This window comes from Mesocricetus auratus, unplaced genomic scaffold (genome assembly GCF_017639785.1).
Source record: "Mesocricetus auratus isolate SY011 unplaced genomic scaffold, BCM_Maur_2.0 Super-Scaffold_100045, whole genome shotgun sequence".
Taxonomy (NCBI): Eukaryota; Metazoa; Chordata; class Mammalia; order Rodentia; family Cricetidae; genus Mesocricetus; species Mesocricetus auratus.
In genome coordinates this window covers 1,501,767-1,511,162 of record NW_024429222.1, presented here as the reverse complement: position 1 = coordinate 1,511,162, position 9,396 = coordinate 1,501,767, and the positions used below count along the sequence as shown (strand labels likewise).

At 43.3% G+C, this 9,396-nt stretch overlaps 1 protein-coding gene across 3 annotated transcripts; it reads right to left on the bottom strand.

Moving 5' to 3' along the window:
- Nucleotides 1–1,223: 1,223 nt before the first annotated feature.
- LOC121135950 (collagen alpha-1(III) chain-like) lies at nucleotides 1,224–4,156 on the bottom strand. Of its 3 annotated transcripts, none has more exons than XM_040735358.1 (5): nucleotides 3,593–4,156; nucleotides 3,257–3,447; nucleotides 2,644–2,691; nucleotides 2,000–2,209; nucleotides 1,224–1,776 (listed from the first exon to the last, which is right to left on the bottom strand). In XM_040735358.1, the coding sequence occupies exons 1-5, from the start codon at nucleotides 4,100–4,102 to the stop codon at nucleotides 1,545–1,547; spliced, it is 1,191 nt and encodes a 396-aa protein (XP_040591292.1). In that variant the 5' UTR covers nucleotides 4,103–4,156; the 3' UTR covers nucleotides 1,224–1,544. The 3 variants fall into 3 exon arrangements, with proteins under 3 accessions (XP_040591292.1, XP_040591293.1, XP_040591291.1); XM_040735359.1 differs by having other exon boundaries at nucleotides 1,224–1,737; XM_040735357.1 differs by having other exon boundaries at nucleotides 1,224–1,800; nucleotides 3,593–4,155.
- Nucleotides 4,157–9,396: the final 5,240 nt, after the last annotated feature.

Sequence of the window (9,396 nt, the reverse complement as noted above, 5' to 3'; positions counted from 1 at the left end):
AATCTAAATTTAAACTGAAAAAAAAAAAGTGGCATGTACCTACACTACCTTTTATAAAAGATTATTTTATGTTAATGGGTTTAGTAGAAATATATTATATTTTACAATGGTATCTTCCCTAAAGTTTCTTCCAGCTACCCTTATAAAACTCCTTATAAAAACAATATCAAACTCATCCATACTTTGTTTCTTTGATTGATTGATACATATGTGTATTCACAAAAACATATAATTACAATGAGCTGGGTCCATTTTGATTATTTGTGTACAGTAATTTCAAGGATGGCTACACTTCAGGAGAAAACTGATAAGTGGATTACCCAGCAGGAGACGTTAATTGTGCTTTTCCCAATAATTATTACCTAACTATAGTTCCTGGTGAAAGTGACCCCATGAAAATTTCCCTCTTACACATTAACATGTTCATGGATATTGTCATTGTGCTGGTCTTTGCTGTGTAGCTGTTTCTGACAGACTCTCACAGCAAACTTCCCACCAGTCTAACTTTTACAATATCTTCCCCCATTCTTTCATGATGTTCCCTTGTAATTGTTCCGTGATCCTACGAGAAGCAGCTGTGAGAACACCACATGACTTGTAAATCTCTGTGTTGAGATAAGTCATGGTTCTATGTGGTAGTCTACATTTGGTATAAAGAAAACCTATTTAGGAGAGACAGAAGGCATACAAATAGAGGAAAGTTGGCGATCATAAAAACCACAAACAAATTACTTTCTTAATTCCATATTTCATTATCAAATTCATAATTTACTTTCAATGACAATAAAATATCAGTCTAATAAATTCCCCCAATTATGCCATATTATTTCTACCCAACAGACCCTCTACTCACAAAAGGTAAGTGTACTTGAACTTCTGCACATGGCAAGAAAAGATCTCGTGACATTAGAGTTTGTCGTCATCGGCCCCTGAAATATGGCTGCTACCCAGCTACAGGAGCATGCAACTCAAGGAGAAACCCCTTGGAGGGACACCTGTAAGCACATGAGCCTGGCGGTCAGGACCCCAGCCAATGGCAGCCAGCCACAGCTATGCGGACTTGTAGCACCACTCCCAGGCATTCAGCTGGACTCAGTCAAGGCCGGGGCTTTTATCTCCCTTTCTCCAGGATGGTCTGTCTCCAGGTAGCCTCTCCCATGTAGACATTCCCCTGGGCCTAGGCATGCAGAGTGGACGTCATAATCACGATTCAGACAATGAAATCAAACATGAACAATTTATTAAAACTAATACAGTGATTAAAGTAACACAACATTGAAAAAGAACGAGAATAATAAAAGGCTACTATCCAGGGGAGGGTGAGTCTGGCTGTGGGGCTGGCAATGCTGCCGGGTTGATATCGGGGAGTCATTGTGTCGGGAACAGATGAATCTGTGCAGTCTGCAGAGAGGATTCTTGTGGACAACCAGAGGAGAAGGGGTGGAAGGGCGATTCCCTGGGGAGGCAGAACACTGCGGCCCAAGCAAGATGTTGAAAGTGGCACTGTGTCTGCCCTCACGGCCATGGATATAACATCCACAGCTTCAAACACTTGTGATGTAACAAACGTAGCTGTTGCCACAACTGGCTCCAGCTGCACACTTGTCACAGGACGTTGTGCTGGTTGTGTGCTCTCCGGCTCCAGTGCACAGGCTGCTGCTGTCTGCAGAATAGCCGTCCTCATTGCTGGTCAACAGATTTGGAGCGCTGCATGTGGGGATGCTCGGCTCTCCAGATCTAAGGTTGGAGACAGATGTGCGGCTGATGCAGGCATCTCTAGAAGGGGAAGAGGCCGTGGAGCTACAGGAGGAGACAACATGCCTAGAATCAGACTTCCAAAACAGAGGAGACCATGTCTCTCCGGAGTCCCGTTCCTATTGAACAAAACAGCTTGTGTCTGAGCTAGGGTCCAGCAATAGCTCCTGCATAGAGGAAACTCTCAAGCATCCCTAGAGCACCCCAGGTCCTGAACCCTGCTCCCAGGCTCTCAAGCACCTACCCTGAGGCTTCCTCATTGCTGGACCCTGAATCTCTGGCCACTTGTGACTGCAACTTTTCCTGCATATAGTGGACACGGATCAGAAGGTCTGAGTAGGGCATGTTCACAATTAAGTAGTTCTTCACCCGAGTCAGAATGGGCAAGTGTTCAATCTTGCAAAAATCCTGAGGGAACTTGTGGATCCAGTAGTCCAGGAGGGAACAGATGGTGCTGGCAGAAAGGGACAGACAGCACAGTCAGTGACCTTGTCTTTCCTTTGTCAACCCACCCTGGGATCTCTCCATGGGTGTGACACCTCAAGGTGGAGCAGATCCAGCCCTTGTGAGATCTGTGTGAACAGGGAGCTGCACACACCCCTTTCACGGGCTCTGATAGAGCAGAGCAGTCCCAGCCTGCATGCCATGGGTCAAGATGAGAGTAGAGTCTCCCATGGGCACTGGAGGACACAGGCATCTCCAACATCCCCACTTGCAAGGAACCTGCCCAAAGGTTCTCCTCACCCTGCAGGCAATGCTTAGCGCTCACTATGTTAGTAGAGACCAGGGGGTGAGACCCAACCATCGGCCATCCCTTGCACTTAGACCCCAAATGAGCCGGTTCTCCAGAGCCTAGGCAGCACTTGTCAGGTTACAAAGCCATCTTACTTCTTTACTTGTTCATCCTCGTCACAGTCGGGGCGGAATGACGTGTATCTAAGGAGAACAGGAAGGATAATGTCACCTGGAGAGCCCCAGGACACTACCTAAAAAAATTCTTTGGGGACCCTCAGATTGCTGGAGAGGAATCAACGTCCAGAGCCTAGACGTTCTATCTGCTCTAAGAATGACTAGTTCCCATGCATACGAGAAGGTGCTTCACATATGTTTGTGCAGTGGGTGGGTGATCACAGACATCTCTATACAGACACCTCAGCAGACACAGGGTCTCTACCTCGCATTACCAACCATGGCTCTCCACTCTGGACACAGCTTGCTTTGCTATGCCAAAATGGAGTCCAGGACACGTTTCACAATGGGAGAAATGCTTTGACCATGGCCTCAAAAAATTGGGTAAAGGATACAGACCTTCTAGAAAGTTCAAGGACACCCACACTCATTAGGCTCTCAGCTCCGGACAGGAAAGTCACTAGGGCAAAGCTTGCAGGAAGCGTTTTCTGACTTCACATTGTTGGGTCCCGACAGGACCCTAGAAATTCAGAGCTCTTCTCAGACCCAACAACAGGATCTGAGGCCTCTGAGCTCAGAGGTGGGCACTCACCGAGTGAACAGTAGGTCCAGCACCTCCTGGGTGGTGAGAAGCCTTTCTTGAATGTAGAGGAAGACAAGGGCAAAGAAGGAGTCTCCACCCTGGATAGCCATCACCAGGAAAGACATCATCTCTTCCAGAGGACCGTAGACGGGGGTGCTAGGGGACTCGTTCAGGACCTCAGGTGCAGACTCCTGTCCAACCTGAGGAGAGATCAAGGTGGATGGTTCAGACAGGTACTGGAATGTGACCTGACTTGCTCTCACCGTTCCAACTCTTCCTGAACCTCCTCACTGCCAAAGACCCAGAATGAAACTGAGGGAAATTCTGAGATGTCACAGTGCTCACCTGGTCTGTGTTGTCCTGGTCCTGGTTGCCCTCATTGTCCTTGCTTCCCGGGTTTCCCAGGGCTCCCTGGTTTCCATTGCCTTCCTGGCTACCCTGGCTGTCATGAATGCCCTGGTTGCCCTGGCTTCCCCGGCTTCCATGGCTCCCCAGGCTTCCTTGGCTTTCCAGGCTGCCCTGGCTTCCCAGGCTGCCCTGGCTTCCCAGGCTGCCCTGGTTTCCATTGCCTTCCTGGCTACCCTGGATGTCCTGAATGCCCTGGTTGCCCTGGCTTCCCTGGCTTCCCAGGCTTTCCTGGTAATCCTGGCTTCCCTGATTTCCACGGCTTTCTTGGCTACCCTGGCTATCCTGGCTCAAGTTTGTTTCTCTCCGTCCAAATGGCCAGATGCCTTGGAACCAGGAGCGTGCCCGGAGTCTCCATGCACCACCACGGACTCCACCTCGGCGTCTACTTTCATCGTTATTGAGGTCTGAGCCTCTTTCTCTAGTATTCCCGAGACAGGATGAAAACATTGTGGTTTCTCTCGTGTCTCAAGACAAGTGAGCCTGCCAGGCAGTCTCTCAGCAGTTGGCTAGCTGCTTGCAGGGTTCTGCATTGTTGGGTCATCACTAAGAGTGTGAGGTCACTCCTGGGGTTCCCTGCCTGACTCTCCTCCTCACATGGGGCTCATCCTAGAGTCCCCCAGGGCCCCTCCCTCCTCCCAGCTGCACTACTCCACATCCGTATAAACATGCTTCCCGATCCACGGCCCCCAGGGATGTCTGGGAACAGGCAGCACCTCAGCTTTGCCATCTGAATTCCTACCATTGACCTGCATCTGTTACCCTAATCCTCAACTCACCCCTAATTGCCCTCGCACACCATAAACCCTAGCCATGTGGCCTTGAGTCCTCCTTACTAGTGTGTGTGTTTTGTGTTATATATGAGCACCAACCATCTCTGTGTATTGGGACTCCACAAGGAACAACACGTTGGCACTTTTTTCTATTTAAATATGTACCACATTTTTTAATTGGAGTAGTTGGTATTTTGTTGTCTAGCTTCTTGAGTTTTTATTTTTTACTATATTTTGGAAACCAGCTCTCTGTCACGTGTGTAGTTGGTGAAGATCTTTTCCCATTCTCTAAGACATTTTTTGCTATTGATGTTGTCCTAAACCTTACATAAGCTTCTCAGTTTCCAGGGGTTGCATTAATTAACTGTCGATCTCAGTGATTGTGTTGCTGGTGCTATTCAGTATGTAGTCTTCTGTGCCAATGTGTTCAAGGCTACTTCACACTTTCTCTTTCATCAGGTTCAATTAACTGGATTCATGTTGGGGTCTTTCATCCACTTGGAGGAGTTTTTGTGCATGGTGGTAGACATGGATCTATTTACATTCTTCTACATGCCACCCTTCAGCTATGCCAGCATTATTTGTTGAAGATGCTTTCTATGTTTGATTGTGTACTTTGGTTTCTTTGTCAAAAATCAGGTGTTCATAAGTGTGTGGAATTATGCCAGAGTCTCCAATACCATTCAGATGATGCACATGTTTGTTTTTATGCCAGTATCATGCTGCTATCATTTGTATGGCGCTAAGGGGATACTTCCAGAAGTTCCTTTATTGTACAAGATTATTTTAGCTCTTCTGGGGCTATTATATTTCCAAATGGAGTTGAGTATACTTTCGATCTCTGGGAAGAATGGTGTTGGGATTTTGATGGGAATTGCACTGAATCTGTAGATTGCTTTTGGTAAGATGTTCATTTTTACTATACTGACCTTACCTAACCAACAGCATGGGAGATCTTTCCATTTCATGATATCTTCTTTGCATATCTTTATTCAAAGATTTAAATTTCTGGTCATACAGGCTTTTCACTTGTTTCGTTAGAGTTGCACCAAGATATACTATTTGTGCCTATTGTACAGGGCGTTGTTTCTCTGATATCTTTCTCGGTCCATTTATCATTTGTATATTGGAGGGCTCCCGATTTTCTGTTTGTGATTAATCTTGTACCCTGCCACATTACTGAATGTGTTTATCACATTTAGGAGTTCCCTGGTAGAATTTTTGGTGTCTCTTGTGTATACTATCATATCATCTGCAAATTGTGAAAGTTTTCTTCTTCCAGTCCAGGTAGTATCCCCTTGATCTCCTTTTGGGTCTTATTGTTCTAGGTTGAACTTTGAGTACTATATTGAATAGATATGGAGAGACTGGGCAGCCCTGACTTGCTCCTGCTTTTAGTAGAATCTCTTTGAGTTTCTCCTCATTTAATAGGCTGATGGCTTGCTATATATTGATTTATTATGTTTAGGCAAGTTTCTTGCATCCTTATTCACTCCAAGCCCTTCATCATGAATGGGGAATAGGGATCTTGTCAAAGGCTTTTTCAGCATCTAATGAGATTATCACTTTTTTTCCTCTCAGTTTGTTTATATGATGGATTATATTGACAGACACTTGTATGTTGAACCATCCCTGCAACTCTGGGATGAAGTCTATTTTATCATAGTCAATGGTTTTGGAATTTTGTCAGCTTTTAGTGACTAATTTTGCATCAATGTCCTTAGGCATATTTGTCTGTAATTCTGTTTCCTTGCTGCATTTTTGTGTGGTATGTGTATCAGGATAACTTTAGCTTCACAAAAAGTGTTTGTCAATGTTCCTTCTGTTTCTATTGTGTGGAGCTATTTGGAGAACATGAGTATTAGCTGTTTTTTGAAGCTTTGGTAGAATTCTGCACTAAAATTGTCTGGTCCTGGGCTTTTTGGGGGAGGGGACATTGGATGACTGTTTCTATTTCCTTAGAGGTTATAGGTCAATTTAAATTGTTTACCTGCTCTTGATTCAATTTTATTATTGGTACCTATCCAGAAAATTTTCCATTACTTGTAGATTTTCCAATTTTGTGGAGTACATTTTTTTGAAGTATGACCTGATGATTCTCTGGAGTTCTCCATCTCTGTTGGTGTGCCCACCCTTTTCACTTGTGATGTTTCTTTGGATTTTGCTCCCCTTTTGGTTAGTTTGTATAAGAGCATGTCTATCTTGCTGATTTTCACAAAGAAACAACTTTTTGTTTCATTGATTCTTTCTATTATTCTTTGTTTATTTAGTAAATTTCAGCCCTCCGTTTGATTAGTTCCTGCCTTCTACTCCTTCTTGGTAAGTCTGCTTCTTTTGGATCTACAGCATTGAGATGTGTTATTAAGAAGCTGCTAGTGTGAGACTCCTCCAAATTCTTTATGGAGGCCCTTAGTGCTGTGAACTGTCCTCTCAACTCTGCTTTCAAGGTGTCACAGAAGTTTGGTTAGGTTGTGCCTGCATTTCCATTGATTTCTATGAATTGTTTAATTTCTTTGTTTCTTCCTTGACCCAGTGGTTATCCAATAGAGAAATGTCTGTTTCCATGACTTGGTAGGCATTCTGTTATCTGTGGTGGTGTTGAATTCTACCTTTAAGTCATATTGATCCAACAAGATATAGGCTGTTTTTCCATTTTTTTTGTATGTGTGGAGTATGTGGCCAATTTTAGAAAAGATTCTATGAGATGCTGAGTAGTAGGTATACTCTTTTGTGTTTGAACAAACTGTTCTCTAGATATATGTTAAACCTACTTGAGGCATAGTATCTGTTAATTCCCTTATTTATCTGTTAAGTTTCTTTCTGGCAGACCTGTTTATTTTTGGCAGTGGGGAGTTGAATTCTCCCACTATTAATGGGTGGGGTTTGATGTGCAATTTAAACTTTACTGCTATTTCTTTTGCAAATATGGCTGGCTTTGTATTTAGGCCATAAATGTTGAGAATTGAAACTTCATTTTGATGGATTTTCCTGTAATCAACATGAAATATCTTTCTCCATCTCTTTGGTTAATTTTGGCTGGAAGTGTGTTTTGTTGGACATAAGGGAACTACACTAGGTTGCCTCTTAGCTCCATTTGATTGGAAAATCTTTTCACAACCCTTTACTCTGTAAAGTCTGTCTTTGACATTGAAGCATGATTCTTGTGTGTGACAGGATGGGTCCTGTTTTCATATCCATTCTGTTTGCCTGTGTCATTTTATAGGCAAATTGAGTCCATTGATATTAAAAGATATTAATGACCAGTGATTGTTAATTCTTGTTATATTTTTTGTTAGAGAGAGAGAGAGAGAGAGGTGTGTGTGAGGGGGTGTATGGGTGTGTTTTTCTCTTCTTTTGTATTTGCTGGTGTGAGATTATCTGTTGCCTGTGTTTTCCTGGGTGCAGCAAACCTCCTGGCGTTACAGTTTTCTTTTTAGTACATTCTTTAAGTCTGGATTTTTTTGATAAGTATTGTTTAGATCTTCTTTTGTCACGGAATATATTGAATCTTCCATCTATGAATACTGAAAGTTTTGCCAGACTCAGTAGTCTGGGCTTAGTGTCTGCAATGTGTCTGTCCAGGTCCTTCTGTCTTTAGTTTCCATTGAGAAGGCAGGTGTGATTCTGATTGGTCTACATTTATATGTTAATGACCTCCTTCCTTTTCAGCTCTTAATATTTCCTTATTCTGTCTTTTTAGTGCTTTGATTATTATGTATTGTGAGGACTTTTGGGTTTTTTGGTCTAGTTCATTTGATCTTCTGTGAGCTTCTTATACCTTCACCTGCATGACATTCTTTAGTTTTGGAAAGTCTTCTTCTCTGATTTTGTTGAATGTACTTTTTTGCCTTTGATGGAGTTTTTCTCCTGTTTCTATCCATATAATTCTTAACTTTCACCTTTCATGGTGTCCAAGATTTCCTGGATGTTTTGTGTTACGAATTTCTGCAATCTAACATTTCCTTGACAGATGATTCTCTTTCTTCTGTCGTATCTTCAATGCTTGAGATTCTTCTGTCTCATGTATTTTGCTGGCTATGCTTAAATTTGTGGTTCCTGGTGGTTTACCCTGATTTGCCATCTGCCGAATTCCCTCAGTTTGTGTTTTCGTTGTTGCCACGATTTCAATGGGCAAGTCCTCAACTTCACCTCTTTGATTTCTTTTTCTTGGTCTGTAAGTCCTTTTCTCAATCTCTTTAAGGGAATTTTTCATTTCCTCTTTAAAGGCCTCTGTCATCTTCATAAAGTGATTTTTCGAGGTCATTTTCTTCTGCTTCATCATCATTGGTATGTTCAGTTCTTTCTGTTGTCGCAGCACTTGGTTCTGGTTGTGCCATATTTCTCTCTATATTATTGAATGTAGTCTTATGCTGTGTTTACCCAGCGGTGCTGATTCTTGGGATGTCTTTGTTGGATGGATCTTTTGTTCCTTTACTGTCCAACTTTTGTTCTGAATGGTCAAGGGTTCTAGATACTTCTTGTTTTAGAGGTCTAGTAGGATTGTCTTAGCTGATGTTTGTGGGTGTCTGGGTACTTAACCACAGCTTATCCTTCAGTTCTTCTGACTGGTGTGAGCGTTACTTGTTCCTATGTGATCTGTTCTTCCAGCTGTTGTTGTATGGTTTGCCTCTGCCTATTCTTCAACTGGTGTGGGTGGTGCTTATGTCTATAGTGTCTGCTAATGTTGCTAGAGAGCACTGTTCATGTGGAGAAAGCTGGGGTAGGTGGGATTGGGCAGCAGAGTGGGTCTGTTTTTGCAACTGGTTTATGTGGTGCTGGTGCCTCTACAAGCTGTTGATTTGTGGGGGATATTTGCGGGGGTGATGGAGTTGTGGGTTTGAGCAGCAGAGTGGTTCTGGTAGGTTACAATATCCAGTGTCACCCACTTTTTATATGGTACAGATCCATCTACCCAGGTATGTCACCATCGCACAGCAGATTGAGCCCTCCTCCATCAATTAGCAACTAAGG

Excerpts from the sequence above, each read along its gene's own strand:
- LOC121135950 (XM_040735357.1), bottom strand. The coding sequence starts at position 4,102 with ATGTTTTCATCCTGTCTCGGGAATACTAGAGAAAGAGGCTCAGACCTC. Across the intron at positions 2,692-3,256 it reads CTGGACCTACTGTTCACTCG|ATACACGTCATTCCGCCCCG; the intron begins GTGAGTGCCCAC and ends TGTTCTCCTTAG. Across the intron at positions 1,801-1,999 it reads AGCAATGAGGAAGCCTCAGG|CTCCACGGCCTCTTCCCCTT; the intron begins GTAGGTGCTTGA and ends CTCCTCCTGTAG.